This window comes from Indicator indicator, chromosome Z (genome assembly GCF_027791375.1).
Source record: "Indicator indicator isolate 239-I01 chromosome Z, UM_Iind_1.1, whole genome shotgun sequence".
In the NCBI taxonomy this organism is placed as follows: Eukaryota; Metazoa; Chordata; class Aves; order Piciformes; family Indicatoridae; genus Indicator; species Indicator indicator.
In genome coordinates, this window is record NC_072053.1 from 2,995,515 (window position 1) to 3,014,212 (window position 18,698).

The following is an 18,698-nucleotide window of genomic DNA, read 5'->3' on the forward strand; positions in this document are numbered from 1 at the left end:
TTTTTCAAAATATTTTCCCAGAGACCAGAATGGCACCAAATTTGTTAAATTAGTGTTTAGAATGGCTGGTTAAGAATGCTGAACATATATATAATATTGGGGAGGAATACATATAGATTCCATTTTATTTTGCCTCCCTTTTTATTTGTTTATTTTGTGCTACTGTTCTTCTCAAAAAGTAAAAAACAAAACAAAACTCGAAAGCTGCCACCATGAATTTGGTTTCTCAGGACTGAATTCAGTTTGACAAATGATGACTGCAACATTTAGAGTGACTGTTGCAAGCTGGAATCCTTAATCCCTTTTCACTTCCAAATATTAACAATTACCATTCCTATCCTCTTTCAAGAATGATCTTTGGCTTGTTCAAATTAAAGTGGCAGAATTTTCAATGAGATAGTGTTTAACCAAGATGCTTTTCCACCTTGATAATTGTGTTTGGGATGATCATTGAGATCCTTTGTTTCACTCATGCTACATGTTTGGGGGGTTTGTTTTATTTGGGATTTTTTTGTTGTTGTTGTTCCAAAAAGGCAGTTTGAAATCATAAGATATGAACATAAAAGAATTTTTTTTTAAACTTGGGAAAAGTAGGAAAGTCGTACGAATTAAAAAAAAACACTGTTAATCTAAACATGGTACATCACTTTCATCCTCCCCAAAATTAATGGATTCTCCCTCTAGTGGCTTTCATTAAATTTAATACTTTAATATCAAAGGTTGGACAGAGACTATTTACAAAGGTCTGTAGTGATAGGAGGAGGGGCAATGGCTTCAAACTAGAGAAGGGCAGATTAGATGTTCCACCACAACCACAAAGGTGATGGAACAGTGGAACAAGTCACCCAGGAAGGTGGTTGGGGCTCCATCCCAGGAGATGTTCAAGGTGAGGCTTGACAGGGCTGTGGGCAACCTGATCTAGTTGAGTATGTCCCTGCTTACTGCAGAAGGGGTTGGACTAGGTGACCTTTAGAGGTCCCTTCCTAACCCAAACCATTCTATGATAGTCTTACTTCAGCTATTAACTTCATGATAAACTTCATTTGCTGAGCTGTATTTTAGGTATGATGTAACTTCTTACCTTGCAGGGATGTAACAAGATACAGTGTATTATATTTTTGTGACATTATTTCAGAAACAGAACTGCAAAAGATTAGCATTTCTCTCCATGTAAAATAGGATAACCCTTCTTTGGATACTTCACATGCAGAGCTCAAGGTCTGTGTGCTTCATCAAGCTGCTTACCGCAAAAGGAGTAATTAGTACATGTTCTCCTCCAGTGCAACATGAGCTCCTTGGCATAAGCTGAAACATAAGGAGCAGGATGGAGCTCAAAACTAGCATATAATGGAAATCTGTAAAGATCATATATTTTTATATACACGTATTAAATATTATATTGGATACAATATCTTTAATTGTACAAATCAATATAACTTCAGGGAAACTATACTCATTCACATGTGATCATCAAAAGTAGCCAAGAAAGTTGGGAACAAGAAAGCAAAATTGAGCAAAATGACACCAAAAGTCTTTAAATCACTACTTACAAACTATATAAAACAATGCAGTGCCCCTGCCTGGTCTTGTAACAGAATAAAGCTGCTGCCAAATGAAACCAAAATTGGCTTTTGCTCCTAGCATCTAAGGCCAATAATGTTTCCTCAGATAATTTTCAGGGGATAAGTATTTATATTGTTCTAAAACATCTGATAATAATTAGACATTTATTTGTAGTTTTCATAAGAGTGATGAAAGCAGAGGAGACAGAAATAGTCCCATAGAAGAGAGCTATAAGTATCTCTGTCTCTATAATAAATGAAGGCCTGGCTGAACATGGGAGGGAGAAAACCAATATTTAACACATAATATTTGGTCTATTAATTTTCAAGGTGGTTTATGTCCCCAAAACTTTGCTTTGCACAACATACCACAGCTTGTGGAGCCGACATCTAACACAGCGTGTGCTGTACACTGGCAGTATCTTAGGTGAGCCATCTGCCCTCTTTGGAAACAGTGGTGTCCAAAGAAGAAAAGACAGAGGAAAACAAAAAAACAAAACGTGGCAAGCTGCATACAAGTTAGAGTAAATCTTCATCTGTGTTAGCAAATTAGCAAATGGCAAAGAACATGCCAAGGCAGCGGGAGGTGCTTATATATGTCCTAAATTGTCTGAGCAGACCCTGGCATGCTTTTGGCAATGGCCAGACACTCTCCCAGACAATTTCTTAGCTCTGTTTGCTTGCTAGCCCCGGCCAGGAACAATTCCCAATTGTCAGTTTATATGTAGTCATGATGTTTTTCAGATTGAGAAAGCTTAACAGTACGGACATGGACTGCTCTGTGGCCTCAGATGGCCTCAGTTCATAGGCAAGTGTAATATAGATATTACACAAGGGCATCAGAAGCAGAAAGATCTCCACCATCAGGTGTAGTCAGAACTGATATGCCCCGTGATTTACCATCAGGAATGACTAGGGAATCTGCAGGAGGTTGCAGCTCTTGGTGAAGGACATACAAGACTAACAAAATGTAGGCAACAAGAATAGTTGCTAGAGAAGCAACTACTATACTACTTTACTGTAGCAGCTATTAGAATTACTGTTTAATACTACTGCTTATCCAGACACACTTCCTTCTCTAGCCTTTGACTGCTGAGAAGAAATAAAATCTACTATATTCCAGCTATAGTATCTATGAAGCTGCAAGGCAGAGAGTAACTAACTTTGCTCTAATCAAATTTTCTGTGAAGTACTCTGTAAGTATATGTAAAGTCTATCCAGACAGTAGGTAAAATGGTGAAAATGAAACCATTATTACAGAAGTTAAGGAAAGACTTTAACAAGTTCTTTGCCATGAGAGTGGTGGAACGCTGTAAAGGTTGCCCAGGGTGGTTGAGGCTCCATCCCTGAAAATATTCAAGGTGAGGCTCGACAGGGCTCTGGGCAACCTGATCTAGTTGAGGATGCCCCTGCTCACTACAGAGAGGGTTGGAGTAGGTGACCTTTAGAGGGAAAAAAAAATACAAATTAAAAGCTAAGTAACTCTTTCAGCAATATTTGTATGTTTCAGTGTTGACTGGTGAGACTGGCAGCTGCAAGAGCAACCAAGACTAGACCTCTTTTGTTCTGTACTAACATAGAAAAAGATGATTGCAGCCCTTTAAGGATTTGGTTTGTACATGGAAGAAAGACTGGCCATGATGATGAAAGCAAACAAGCCCAATGAGGATTGACAAGACCTTCAGACAGACCTTTACATTTGTACTCATTTTAGTTTAGATAGCTCAACAGAAATAGGGTCTCCAGGGAAGTGGTTGAATCCCCCTCCCTGGAAGTGTTTAGAAGACACAAAGATGTGGTGCTGAGGGATATGGCTTAGCACTACATTTGGTAGAGTTAAAGAATGGTTGGACCTGATGATTTTACAAGTCTTTTCCAACTGAAATGATTCCATCATTCTATGATTCTATGAAATTTGGATTAGTTCAAGAAGAAAACAGAGGCAATATTGATGTCTACCTGGGCTCACACAGCAGCCTTCACAGATCTCCTGACAGAGCTGAAGAAGACATTGTTCATAGTGCTCCCTGATGGGTGACACTCAATCTGACATAGATTAGCATTCAAGAAGGCAGGATCATGTGCCTAAAGCCACTAAGCAGAGATCTCCACCACAGCCCTGAACACTTCAATAATAGCAGGTTTGATGTTGGCTTATTCATGTCTCACATCAGGTTGGAGGTGATGCTAAAACATCTATCCTCATGTGAATTCACTGGTTAAAACCTTTTGAAAAGGCAGAAAACAGCAGCAGCAACTGACTTTGAGCTCTAGGAGCACCCATGCACTTCTGGTTTACAAGGGATCTGAGAAACTCATGGGTCCTTCTGTTGCCAGTGAAGAGAATGTCATGCTTCAAAACATACCTTCAGGCTGATCAGATGTTTGAGATTATGTTGCATGAACCTGTTTCCAAGGAGTGTAGACCTCAGTCATGACACAAACTGGTAACTCCTTGTGCTATATGGTTTGTAAATTGACCTTTGAAAGGCAAGTCGCGCACGCAGCTAGTACTTTGGACTTCAATTGTAAGAATATTGGCAGGCAAAAGGAGATTATTCCTGAAAGAAATGAAGAATATACTTCATCAATCACACTTTTCGTCACATAGTCATTTATTCCTCTTTCTACTTGCCAGACGCATTCATATATTTCAGGATCCCTGCACAGACCCTAGAAGCATGTGAAGTTTTACTCCTTACAGACTGAATATGTAGATTCCCAAGACACCTCTACTCCCTTTCTCACCTCTACTTAAACCACTCAGTTCTATGGAAAATATGGTCCTTGGGGTGCACATCAGCTTCTTGGCAGAGGGAATTGAGCCCCAGCTTGGAGGGCAATGCCAGCAGGTCCATCCACTTGGGTGCCCCACCTATCTCAGTAGTCATGCTATGGCCATCTCTTGCAAAACCAGGCCACGGGCTATGTAGAGGGTTTCAGGGCTAAATTAACACCTTGAAATAAGTCCCAAGGCATTTGTGTAATGTATCCTTCACATCATACCCTGAACTAAAATCCTGCTATGTGTTTAGGTGGTTAAGCAAAATGATTCCTCTATATTTAGAGCAAAATTACGTCTGGCCCTAGAAAGGGAAGAGGATGAAAAAAAAAAAAAAAAGAAGGGATACCCATAATTTGATGGCCAACACTGTAATATGCAGGGCACAGCCAACAGCTCTGGCCAGCCAGGGAAGAGACATGTGGGTGGCACAAGGTCAGGGTGCCTTTGTTGCCTGACACAGCAGATTACGTGTCCAGCTCTCAACATAGTCCCTCTAGGTCTTTGAAGAATTAACAGTACTCTCAGCTGCCAACCACACAATGAAAATCTATTATTTCCTCCCTCTGAAGGTGTTAAAATATTGTTTAAAAGAATTTTTTAAAGGGTTTAAACTCTTGAAGCTCTAAGACTTTTAAATGGCAAATTAAGGGGTACTTTGTTTGAATATTTACAATGCTGTCAGGTAATTCTTTTCTTTCCATTCACAAAGGCAAGAAATTAAGTACTTTCAAAACAAATAAATTAAATATGGACTTCTAATGTATTTGAATGCCACCAGAGTCATGAACTGTAAAAAAATTCAGGCAGCTGCTATGCAAGAAAACCCCACCAACCCACCAAGAAAAACTGAGATGGGGTTTCTAAGAGCATAAAGAGAATCAGGTACTGCATCTTCTCACACACTCTGTCAGAGTGTTCGATGGTTTTGCTCTTGAAAAAGATTCTTGCAAAAGAAAATGGCTCATGAGAGTACAAAAACAGTATGGTGAAAAGATACTGCTTAAAAAAAAAGAAAAACTAAAAAACACACAAACTACTCAGAGATGGATGATTACCTAAGGTTCTTGTATCTACTACCTGTCCCTGAGTAGAACTTTGTTTCTTTTAAACCCCTGCAAGCTAAGAGAGAAACTTAGAAGTAATTTACTGTGTTGGTGCCTGATTTGGGATCATTCTGGTTGCTAAAGCAACATAAGCTGAAATTAAAGCTTTCCCTTTCGCATTCCACTCTTTCTAATTTTTCTCCATGTGATGAAGTCATCATAATCATGTACCTTTGATCTTGCAGCCATCTGTGACACTAGATTAAGATATCATAAGTGAACAATTTATGACTTCACAGAATGAAAGAGAAAGAAAAGTAAGCTTCATAAACCAGGGGTTTGTTTTAAACAAGAAAAAAAATAAAAGAAAAAAGAAAAAAAAAATTTCCAGTACTGAGAAAATAGATGTTCAAGCTGCGTTAAAAGAATGTGGAGTCATGACTTGAAAAATCATATGTAAAAGCTTCACTCTTTTGAAACTCTTCTCTTGACTCTTTGGGGAGAGAAGCAAGTGTAAATATTTTGACCACCAACTACACAACATTTGAACTAAATATAGAGTAACTGTACTTGAAGACTGGTGTGCTTCTGTACTATTCTTGTCTTTGTTTCCCTTTTTTGCTTCTACAGGCTGTTCCACCACCAAACTTTGAGATGCCAGTTTCTATCCCAGTGTCCAACCACAACAGTTTGGTATACAGTAACCCAGTCAGCTCCCTGGGTAACCCCAACCTTTTGCCACTGGCTCATCCTTCTTTGCAAAGAAATAGCATGTCTCCTGGCGTGACACATCGGCCTCCGAGTGCAGGTAACACAGGTAGGCTCTGTTCAATCCCATCTCTTTAAATGCTCTTTTGTCAGCTGCTTGTGTGCCCTGGGTCCTTGTAAACTGTACTCTGAGAGAAAAGAACTCTATTTTCACCAGCCATAACAATTTGTCCAAAATTGCTTTGTTGAAAAATCAAAAGATGGGTCAAAGGGGTTTCTATTCCTAATTTAGAAAACTGGGGAGGGGAAAAAAAAAATAAAATCCCAATTCTAGAAAACTCTGAACATTGACTAAGATTAAAGGAAATCAATAAAGGATAAAAGGGCAGACAATATGCTGTTTCATAAAAAGGCAGCTTGTCTGCTTAATTCATGTAAGAACTCACTATACCAGAAAGCTTAAGGGGACAGGGAAAGAAATGAAGCCAATGCAAACAAATTGAAGCAAGTAAAATGACACATTACTTAAATCATCAGTCTAGATCTAAACGCAGAATGTATTATTATTTATGCATTCACAAGTTCCTCGATGGGTAAATGTTAGCTCAGCTCTGAATTTGAGTGCCTTGTATAGCAAGAGGCTCTGCTTTGGTCTGGTGATGATGAGGGCTCACCTCTGAACAGGATAAATGGGGATTAAGTTCATTCAATCCGTCTGGCTGAAACAACATCAAGATCCTTAAGTATACCAGGCTCAAAGAACTATTTGAGGTCCCCAAGTGCAGAGAAGTTTTAAAAGTCCTTAGAGTGAATGTCTATGAAAGGCTGAGGAAAGCAAAATTAAAAACTTTGTAAATATATGTTACACCTTCTGAGTTGCGTGGTCATCCAGGAGCTTCCAGTGCGTTCCTCCCAGTCCTATGTGGAAGCCTTTGCTTTTCTGAATGCTACTGAACTAAAGACAGTTTTCAAATTAAGGTCTACTATGCATAACTTTCAAATATAACTGATTTTTCATATTGGCCTTGGAAGGCAAGTGCCTCACACAGGTAACATTGTACATTAGAATTTCATGGCTATGGCTCTAATCCGATGCCGGCTGAAGTTGGAAGAAATCAGTGGTGGGTGGTGGGTACTGAAGCAGGCTGTTTGAAGTTAGAGAAAATGTTTTGACTGTTTGCTTGTTGCAATTCGTCATTCTCACTTCTACTATTTCATTTCAACCCCTTAGGTGGCCTGATGGGTGGGGACCTCACAACCGGTGCAGGCACCAGTGCAGGTAAAGAGAAAAGAATTTGTATTTATTTTTTCTAAGTGAACAAAGGGCTTCCTTCAAAGGCTGAGTCCTAAAATAGCTCCATATTGGAGGTGGGATATTAGGAAGTGATCAGCATTGGTTTATTTCCCCCAGCTGGGCGGTGGGGAGTTGATATTTGTGCTTCTCTCATGGGTAGGAAGAGGCTTGTTTTCAGCAATGTCAAAAATCTCGCACCTCAACAAATTCCACAGATACAAATGCCTGGTTTACTTCACATTAGCCTTTCCTTAAATACTTTGCATTTGCAGGTCCACTGCATAGCTCTGTTCAGGCAGATCTCCTGCTGAGGCCAGTGTCACAAACCCTGACCCTTTTCAAGTCGCAGGGATTTTTTGTTTTTTTCCATCTGCTTCAGCGGAACTGAGAGCTCATTTTGTGAATTTAAGCTTGAGTAAAGATTTCAATATTGAATCACTCATTAAACTACAATCTAGTGAGCACAGATTTCATTTCAGTCCCTTGCTCTAAGACTGCAGGTAGTCAGCAAAATCTGTTAACATTTACTTAAATAATCAGTAATTAACTTAAGCTTAGTTTTATGTATTTGCTTAAGTGCTTCAGTACACAACAGGGAAAGGATTTTCAAAATACCCACACAGAGGAAAAGGTTAGCCCCTTTAGTCCTGCTCCCACAGAACTAATGAGAACTGTACTTGCTCAGGTCTGTGTTATCACACGGATGTTGTCAGAGTAGTCCCCTTTGCTCAGTGAACTCAGTGGTTTGTTAGCAATGTCAGCAATGTTGCATTATTACAAATACGGATTACAAAAGACAATGGCAAGATTACTGTTTCAGTTTGAGAAGTAAACACATATGTTTGAAGAAAATAAGCTGAGTGGTAAAACATGGAGCACATCCAATTTCACTGGGTTAACTGCTCTCAAAGGACTCTACGGAAAAATAGTTGGAAGATCCATTTTGTGCACTATAAAATCAAGGCGGATACAGATGCCAGTTCTGGCATTGTCCCACAAAATTAAAGAAATTCTGGATATAGTGATGTTCCCTTTCTTGGCTCTTCTCAGCCTGCGCTAGACCACCCCCCACTTTTATCTTCACACGTAGATGACTCACAGATGTTTGTGTGATGCATTTCTAGTAAAATGGGAACTGCACAGCACTGTATCAGAAAAGGCTCTTTGAAAGCATGCTGAAGCTTTGAGAGGTCACTTTGTAATAATTTAGGAGCAGGGAAGGCAGACCACGGGAACTTAGCTATTAGTCTCCTTTGTTCTCAAGAAAAGAAAGCATGGTAGAAAATTACAGTTTTGTTAATTACCTTTTGTTAGCTGGTGAAACACAGCCAAAGAGAGATTCATTCTGGCCATGTTGGCATTTCATCTCCTTTTAACCTCATGTGCAAAAGAAATTTCAGGAACGGCTGCAGAGGGACTGGGATAGGAAGTTGATTGCCCTATTAAGGGGCTCCCTCTCCTGGCTCATTAAGAAATATCACGGCCTTCTTCCTGCTTTCCTTCTTCCTTTAAAAAGACGATGAGAAGCAATCAGAAAAGGCAGTATTTTCTTTTAAAAGAAGCACACGTTAAAATAAAAGTTCCCCTACACATGCAGTTAACTTAGCAAACCTTTTGCGTAATAAAATCTGTATATCAATCATTATGACGGTTGAAAATTTGGGGTTTTTTTCTGTTTTTTTTTCCCTTATATATTTAAAGCATATATAAGCATAGGAAGAGGGATAGCTTGATTATTTACTCACAAATTAAGACTTTGTATTTCCTACATGTGGTGTTATGCATTAAGCTCTCAAGCAATGTATCTTTGGAGTAGGCAATTGATTTGAGGGGCATGTATATGAGGGGCATTGCTAGGAATGCATCATAAATATTTAATCATATGAATAGCCTTTGTTCTTTATCTGGCAATAAGAGCTTTAAACACCATTAAAGAAGGGGTTTCTAAATCTCTTAAATGCAGAGCAGTAGGAAGAATTTGATACAGGGCTGAAGGAAGAGGAAAAGGTCACCATAAGGTTGAATCCTCTGTCTTAGTTGCATCATTCCACAATGCCACTCTTTTGGACAGTCCTCTTTCTTTAGGGTGCAGAAGAATAAACATCAAAAGTTCTCTTTGTTCATCATTTTTCACAAGACAGAGACCTCTCTGTTTTCTTCTGTTCGGCATCTTGGAAGCTGGTAGCATGATCATGTGGTTTAATCTGTTCGGGTTCATATTTCTGGCCAAATTAGAACATTATGAATTTGCATTTTTCTGCAGTGTCCAAAAATAGCATATATTCAAAATAGCATACTCCAAGAAGAAGAGTCTAAAGAGTTTCATTTCTGCTATTAACACCAGGCCTCCGCTCCTGCACTGCTTTAACAAATTACATTACAACAAATTGCATTACAACTGCAATATTAGAAATGGGAAAAGATTAGTTAAGCTTGTGTTTTGAGAAGTATGTTATTTTGTTGGTTTGGATTATTTCAAGTAATAATCCTGAAACCATCCACAATTTACCTTGGGAGCCAACCCAAGACATAAATAGAACTTAAAAAAGCTGACTACCTCTTTATTATCCTGTACAACTAAATACCATCAGTGGTATTTTTAAGTTAAACCAAGGTTATCTCAGGTTTGTTAAAGTAAATTTGTTCTTAGCCAAACACTGATTGAATAGTTTCTACCATGTGATAGTAGCAACTGCCAACAAAACTGGAGTGAACTTCACATTTAGAATAGTTACTCAATTATAAATTCAGCAATGTCTTTGGCATTGTTCTCTCAAACCAGAGGCTTCTGATTGAAAAAGAGAACTTCTGAAAGAACTTTTCAGCCCAAATTGGTACACTTTACAACCATTCTAGGTTACCCCTCCTAACTAATATGAAGTGACATGTTACCTGTTTATGTAGTAGCCTATGTGAAGTTCTTTTAATTTTTAGGGAGCATAGTCTTTAATAAACCACTTAAGAGTAACTTGACCAGAAATAAATAATGTCTATGAAGTTTTACCACTCTAGACTTTATCGAGTGGCTCAATATTTATGTTGAAAGCCTGATGAAAGATGAAATAATATTCCATCTGTACTTCAAACTTTTTTATTTTCATAGTAAGTCACATTTTCATACAGAGTTACATTTTTCTTCTTTGTATGGTTTTCAGATTATAAGATTTTGTATTATATATTTGCATTTTCTCTTGAATGGAATAAGCCCATCTAAACCAAGAGAATTTCTTTATGTTTTGAACTACTGTAAATGATAAAATCAAAGGAAAAATTCAACCTCAAATTTTAAATCCAGGATGAGTATCACCAAAAATTAGCAATAATTGCTTATTCACTTTCTGTAATTCTTTTCACTACTGCCTCCATCGTGACATTAATGTTAATCTAAGAGAACATTTCATTCAAAAGTACTTGGGACTGCACAAATGCTGTCAGGGAGTCTGAGTGTTGGTTGTCTTTAAACCAAACATCCTCAATGTAACTTTAAACTTGTTCTTTATAATCATTAGAAACTGAGAAGATCTGCAGTGCATTTTCAGAAATTCATCCCATGTCTTTTAATGACTATAAATCAGCAGTTACTCCGTGCTTCTGGAAATTAACTACAAGCCAACAGCTGATTTCTCATCTTCTGAGGGCTCAGGTCTGGCATCTGCCAGCCAATGTCGTAATTTGCCAGTGCTTTCCTTCTCCTTTTTCTTTTTGCTGTGGGTGAATATTTTATATAGTGTACTAGTATTTCAAGCCTCACAGGAATATATATGTAATAGTGGGGGGGAGGAGGATAATTCATAAACCCTCAGGGCAGAAGCAATCTGGATTGTATCTTCTCAAAACAGTGATTTACTAAAAAGGAACAATCTGCCCAAATAAGCCTGCAAGCAGTACCAAAAATAAGCAAGAGTTTCAAAGTTGCATTAGTGTCTTTTGAAACTATAAATAAGCAAATTAATATCAAAACAAAACAAGCCAAAAATTTTAAAAACTATAATGTTACATAAACGTTCTTCACTGTGCCCTGAAATCAATCTTGTCATGGTCAGGAGGAGATAATTTGCAGGCTGGAAGTGTGGAATATGTTAAATAAATAAGTAAGCTGACGACAATGATTCCCAGTTGAAACAGATTCATTCCAACCAGATTCATTCCCAGATGAACCACATTTTATGGGCAACCGGTTAGGACTGTGTTAGCCAGGGAGGGCATGGTAAATCATTGCCCTTCCCTTGTTACTCGATGAACCCAGTTGCCCACAGACCTCTGATCCAAAGATTGGGCAAGATGTGGTACAAATGTATAGTAAACAATAGTTCCTATCCAAGGAAGTTTATGGTCCAAAATAAAGAAGATGCAGTCATTCATAACAGAGTCTGTGATGCAACAGTGCCAAATCCAAACAATATGAGTTCATAAATTGGCATGGAGGGGAATAAGAAATGAAAAGCATAATAGCTCTCCTCTTCTCTTTTTCCACTCATATTGTATCATTGAGAGTGTTCCTTTTCCAAGTGTTCCTCCAGCTGAGAAGGTTGTGTACTGTTTTTTACAGTGTTTAAAGGGAAGCACCTAGAGGTAGGAGATTTGTGGTAGAGCTCAGTAATGACACTGGAACTTCTCTGACAGCTCTAATACATAGTATGAATGAAATAGTCTACCTAAAACTATCTGAATTTCATATCTGTGTAGGCAGTCATCACACACCTTTCCAAAATGAAGTCCTACTGAGTATTTTGGGTATAGGCCAAAGGGTTGAAGTTTAACAAAGCCAAATGCTGGATCCTAAATTTGGGTCACACCAACCCCATGTAACACTAAAGGCTTGGGGCAGAATGGCTGGAAAACCGCTTGACAGACCACAGGTGCTGGTTGACAGCCAGTTGAACATGAACCAGCGGTGCTCAGGTGGCCAAGAAGACCAACAGCATCCTGGTCTTTAACAGGAATAGCATCGCACTGGGAAATGATCATGCCCCTGCACTTGTCACCTGTGAGGCTGCACCTCAAATACTGGGTTCAGTTTTGAGTCCCTCACTATAAGAAGGACACCAAGTTCTGGAGCATGTCCAGAAAAGGGCAACAAAGCTGATGAAGAGTCTGGAGAACAAGTCTTATGAGGAGCAGCAGAGGGAACTAGGTTCTCTGGTCTGGAGAAAAGGAGGCTAAGAGGACAGGTCTGAAATTGTACTGAGGTGGGAGTTGATCTCTTCTCCCAAGTAACAAGCAATATGAAAAGAGAAAAATGGTATTAATAAAACATGTAAAAGTGGTGCTGAGGGACATGATTTAGTGGTGACATGGCAGTGCTGGGTTAGTGGTTGGATTTGATGATCTCAAAGGTCTCTTCTGACCAAAACAATTCCACGATTCTATTGTTCTATTTCTGCCCTAAGCCACTGATCTTTCATACAGCCTATTTCAAACTTTAAGAATAACTTTTAGAGGTGTAAAAGTTAAAAAAAATACTTGAATGGGAGTCATATGCAAAGGTTGGATGCATGCATTTTTAGCTAGCTCATCTCTTGCTGATGAAGAGATCCATGTCAGCTTCTTCTTACAGACCTCAATGAAAATCTGTGAAAATTTGGCCTTTGCTAGGTTTCCATCAGTTGTGTAAGTGTTGACTTAGTAATTTATTTAGTTATTCTCTGTCTCATCATCTCTCTAATCAACAGTGTCTCAATATTTGTGTTTGTAAAACGACAGCTTGAAAGGATTGAAAGGGAGAGAGCCCTAAGTTCACATATAATGAACAATTAAGTGAGTCATACAAACCGTGGTTCTTTGTAAGTGGGATTTTAACGACAGGCGTGATTGACTTCTTTCTCTTTATGACAAGCAGTTTCAAATGTTCCTCAAGAATAATCTGAATTCTTTAGATAATACTCTTTTCCTGGTGAAGTATGGGGGAATTTTGTGCTTTACTTCAGTGAGACAGGGATTTCACTGGTTTGTTTGTTGGGTTTTTTTTGTCTATGCATTCTTGTTCTTTAAGGCACCACACTGCCTTCTGTTGCACACTGCAATACATATTCTTGTTTAAATTCAGAAAACATAAGAAGGCATCACAAATTAGCAAACATCTGGATATCATGCCTGTCCTGAGTCCTGAAAGAGATAGTTGATGCCTCCTGGATCTGGAATGCAGCAAAGGCTTTGCTCTGAGAAAGCAAGCAAGCAATGATTTTAACCTCTTGAAGCTGGGATAGCAGCCACATGTGGAAGCTCCTGAAAGTACTAAGTTAATATGACCCTTTAACTATTAACATGATTCCCCAGTTAAGATATTCAATCCATGAATGCCATTTGTTTTCCAAATCTCTTACAAGGTGATTTTTCTGTTGGAACAGTCTCCCAGAAATAAAAGCCAGAGCAGACATGGGTGGGTTAGTTTACTGATCCTTTCTTTGCAACTGCTTAAATTTCAAAACTAATCTAAGTAGTATTTCCTATGGCAAAGCACTTACTTTTCTCTGCCTGTCTGTTCTAATGACATCTAGTATACACAAGTATATATCATTTGTGTTTAATAGATACAGTCCTGAAACTTTGTTGATGTTGGATTTTAAATTATATATTCTTCATTTCCCATAATTGTGCATTTAACAAAAATCAACAACGTAAATATATGCATCTTAAAAAAAAAAAAAAAAGAAAAATTAAAAAAAGTCACTTATTTCTACAATTTCTTTGGGGAAGGAAGAATATACATTCTCAAATAATGTGTTCAGTTTATACTTGGAATTGCTTCTTGTCTTGAAATATTTTTCATGAAAAAAAAGGCATTCTTCCTGAAATTGGTAATTCATTTCAAACACCCCCCAAAAAAAAAATATTTGTCATCATCGTATAATTTCTTAAAAGCATATGGTTTGTCAAAGGTTCTTACTCAGAGTCAGGAGGAGAGAGGTCCTCTACTCTTCCCAGGCTCGTATCTTTCTTTTATATACCTTCAGAAAAGATAACTTGAAATATATGGGTTCTGAGCTGAGCATAACTATTGATAAATAACCCTGTCAGAAAAAAAAATAGTGTTGTAGAAGTGGAAATAAATGACTATCACAATCAGAAGTTAAGATTTAGGAAAGGTAGTGGTTCTGCATTAAAGCTATATGCACTGAGATTCCCGAAATTACCAGAGCAATTAGTAAAATGCTATTATCAGACAATATCAGAATATAACCAATATTAGACAATAGTAATGCTACTGTAAAATTAAAAACCCATAAACAAGGCCTAGACTTAAATCTTCTATTACTCTATTGATGTGCTGAGCTAAAAAGAGAGGAATAAGGATGATCATCCTGAAAGAAGGAAGAGCACTCCCACTTCTGGCAGTCTATAATTTGTGACAGACCCACACTGTGACATACATCCAGAGATGTACTGGAATGTCTGCCTGCAGCTTGGGAAACCTAATTGCAGTAAGAAAGGTTTTGAAGCTTAGTTCCTAATGTAGGTAACCACAGCCTAATTCTGTAGACAGTTAGGTGCCACCTTTACATTTATTTTGTTAAGATGTGAAGTCCTAGACTGAAGTGGAAGAATACTTAATGCAAAAAATACTTTAGAAACATTTAAATGCAGATCTTATTATAGCAACAAAACATAACCACAGTGCTGGTGATCAGGTTAGTTTGCCTTGTATTTAGTTACACACTTGACTCAGCAGTGAAGTATTTGCATGAAGTGTAATGGTCTGTGATACACAGGTCAGGTTTCTGTTCTTGTGGCCTTTCGTTTTACATCTCAATAAACTCATCTATTTCTCCACTTGGCTGAAAAAACATCTCGTATTTCTAACCTCCAGGATCCATGTCATGTCTTTATGTTTCCAGAAATGTGTTTTGCAATGTGGTCCATGTTGTTAAGTGGCCAAAAAGCTGCTGCTTTACTTTCAGCTTCTGCCTGAGAAACATCATCTCAGTCCTAAAGGAAGTCTGAGTTCAGCTGCTAAGCTGCAGCACACAAGTGTCCTTTTCCAGCAATAGTTGTGTGCACCTGTGAATATTCCACAAAGGGTAGATTGTAAGGATGTCCCAAATTTTATATGGCACTATCCCAAGCATTAGAAATCATTTCGACTACTTCGTCCATGTAAACTGTTCATTAAGGTCACTGGCCATATTCAGTATGAAGATTTGAAGAGGAAGAGTTGGACTTCAGTTCTTTCATGATGAGGAGCATGCCATCAGGACACCTTGGAGCCAAGGGGCAGCAGGGATTCCTGGTGGTTGTAGGGCAGGGTTTCACATCCAGAACCCATCCCACTGCCCCAGCCAGGGATCAGGTCCTAAGAGGGGCAGCTGGGGCAGAACCAGACCCAAGTGTCAGCCTTCATGCAGATGACGATGGACCATGTGTGGGAGTCTGGATTAGGACTGTTAATTAATCTAAATAGGAGATTTAGCAGTAAGACCCATACTGCCTCAGTTTGTAGAATCTAAGCCTAAGTACTTGAGCCAGCCCAAGAACATAGCAAACTGAGCCACCCAACAGGGAAGTCACTTTCTTCATGATATACCCATAACCATTCACACAGTTTTCCTTGGGACATTTGATGAGACTGTTTGCTTCTGCTACAGTGGAAGCAATGGGGATTTGCCTGGTTTCCCAAATGAGTTTTCACTACCACCCAGAATCACAAAATGAGATGCATGCATAGTGAAACCTTTAGCTTTGTGCAGTCCCAGTGCATGTGGCTCTCCATGTGGACCTAAATTCCCTGAAGTATTAGCAGTATTCTTCTGATTCACTAATCCTGTTTTTTATTTCCATCACAGGACAACTGTAGTGCTATTAAAGCCCTTTTTACTCCTTGAGACTTAAAAAAGCAAGAATTCCCATAGGAGTTACACACTCTGCATATCAAGAATAAGTGATTTAGGGATCTGGATATCAGCTTAGTTTTATATTGTTGGAGTCTCTACATTTTTATTTGCATCATATCTAAATGTTTGGTTCTTAAACTGTAACAAAGCTGAGGTAGTTTGCTTCTCATTTTCTTCCTGTTCTTCCAAGTATCTAGTGTTCATGGCACTTTAATCTTATTTCAGTCCAGAAAGCAGCTGATATTTCACATCTGTCTGAGCTGACTCCCAATAATTCAGTAAAGAAAGTCCACCAATGTAGTACCGTGGGAATAGGGAAATCCTTTAACGTAACTATTTTCTTTTTGTCTGGGGGAGCATATCTGCAGAATGGTTTCCTTCTACCATTGCAGTTAGTAGAGGTCATGTGTTGTGAAATGACTAGCATGCAACATGGGAGTAAGAACTCCAAGTTATCTCTTTTTAAAATGATGCTTAGGTGAACATCAACCAGTACAGCTTCCTGGCATTACTGGTTTTTTGTTGGTATCTGCTTTGTCTGGGTGGTAAACCATAGCCTGTCCAACAGTACATATGCACTAACAAAAACAAATTTATACATAAGGTAATAAGAGAGAAAAGGTATTCTTTTGTTGTCTTCCAGTTAGTACTATGAACAATAACCATTCCTCCAGAAAGTGGGAGAATGAACTGAGCACAGACTGCAAAACTGGGTGTAAATTTAGCAAAATGTCTCTTAGTGCATCGGTTATTTCATATATACATATATCTTGAAGTGGAGGTAAATTACAGCATGGTTCTCTCTCATGTTTATACAGATGTGTTTTGCCTTATTTAATTCTCTTCTTGAGAGACTTGGTGGTCAGTCGTGTCATATATATGGGATGTATATTTGACATAACCCAGTAAGAAGCAGAAGTCCTTCATGAAATAGAAAATACATATTCTTCTTGGAAGAAATATGATAATTTCCACAAGTAAGAGCATACACTTGTTGGAAGCTTGAAATGATCATTAATATTTATTGAAACTCCTTTGTGAAAGCTCTTTTCCCTTTAAAATTAATGGAGGTAGACATCACAGGATCCTAAAGATCTTGTAAATTCTTAACCCATATGGTCAGTGAAAAGCATTGGAGTAAATGAGAGATCAAAGGAAGGATATATAAATTGTGTGTCTTGTTCTTCATTCTTCTAGGACTACCTTAAAAAACTTTTCATTCACTGTATTTTTTAAGTCAGAGATTTAAAGGAAATAAGTAGGTACATGAAAACTTCAAGACTTAAGGACTTTGAATCATGACAATGCTGGTCAAGAAAACTGAGTGATAAAGAAAGAAATTATTCCTCCTCATCTGTGATATCTTAATGTGTAGATAATTCCTGGCTTAAATGTTCAGTATTGAGTTATTACCATAACTGTAAGAATATTAGTAATTGCTGCCACTTTGCAAGTACTGTAACACCAATGACCAAAACTAATACAAGGTACAGGTGGTACTGATGGAGGATGAAAGAAGTAAACTTTGATCTCCCTCCTGCTCTGAATAAACTTGCAGATTAATGTTACCCTTAAATTCTTAAACATAAAAGTGACCATTTCAGGCAGTAGTACATTAATTTGTATCATAGCTCAAATCACAGTTTTCCATGAGTAAATTTTTTTAATATATATAATTATTTTTGACTGACTAACAATTGGTATGCAAAAATAACTTTTCTGAATGCTTATAAGAAGTGATATTGCAGGGATTCATTGTGCAGTCAGTACTTGAACAAAATTCCCTCTAAAGTCAATGGCACTTCTGCCTAAATGCAGAACGTGGGAACCTGCTCAGGAGGAGTAATCCATGCTCAGAAAGCATTTGTCTTTATATTCTGCCATTAGCCCAAACACAAAGTCTGGTGCTGCATTTCAATGACATGTACTGCTCCACTAGCTCTGTATAGAAACAAGCTCTTTCCTGTGTGAAATAATTCTATATTTTTGAGTTAGTATAACAAACAACACAAGGAAAAATAATTTTATCTGAAAAATTTTGAATTGAGAATACTGTAAATTTACAAATTCTGACATACACCCCTTAAAACTTGTGCATCTACTGCTTTTATTTTCAGTGTACATTACAACTTACATCCGTAATGTTTAAAAACGTTCTATTCCAGAAAAAAAAAAAAAAGGCTTTTAACCAAATAAAAATGTAAAGCCAACTCGCTCTAAAATCCATCTGTTTTTCATTTTCTTATAATCTATAATCAGGAAATCCATTCATACATGACATGTAATTTTTACGCTTTCAAGTGGATAGTGGAATGCGATGTTCTGCATACAGTCACATCTAAATTGATAATTGTCCAGGCAGAGCATAATTTTAAAGTATAGGATGAAGGGAGGTTTAATTTGTATATTAGAAGTCTTATGCCTTTTTTTTTTTCTTCTTTTTTTTTTTTTCTTTTTTTTTATGCCTCTGAATGTAAA

General features: G+C 37.9%; 1 protein-coding gene across 3 annotated transcripts in view; it reads left to right on the forward strand.

Annotated features, from left to right (window-relative positions):
* MEF2C (myocyte enhancer factor 2C) overlaps positions 1 to 18,698 on the forward strand; it is a 137,679-nt gene that overhangs the window by 102,973 nt on the left and 16,008 nt on the right. For all 3 annotated transcript variants that reach the window (XM_054397745.1, XM_054397746.1, XM_054397742.1), the window contains 2 exons: positions 6,021 to 6,207; positions 7,330 to 7,377. In XM_054397745.1, coding sequence (XP_054253720.1) covers positions 6,021 to 6,207; positions 7,330 to 7,377 — 235 coding nt within the window. The remainder of the gene's footprint in view (positions 1 to 6,020; positions 6,208 to 7,329; positions 7,378 to 18,698) is intronic.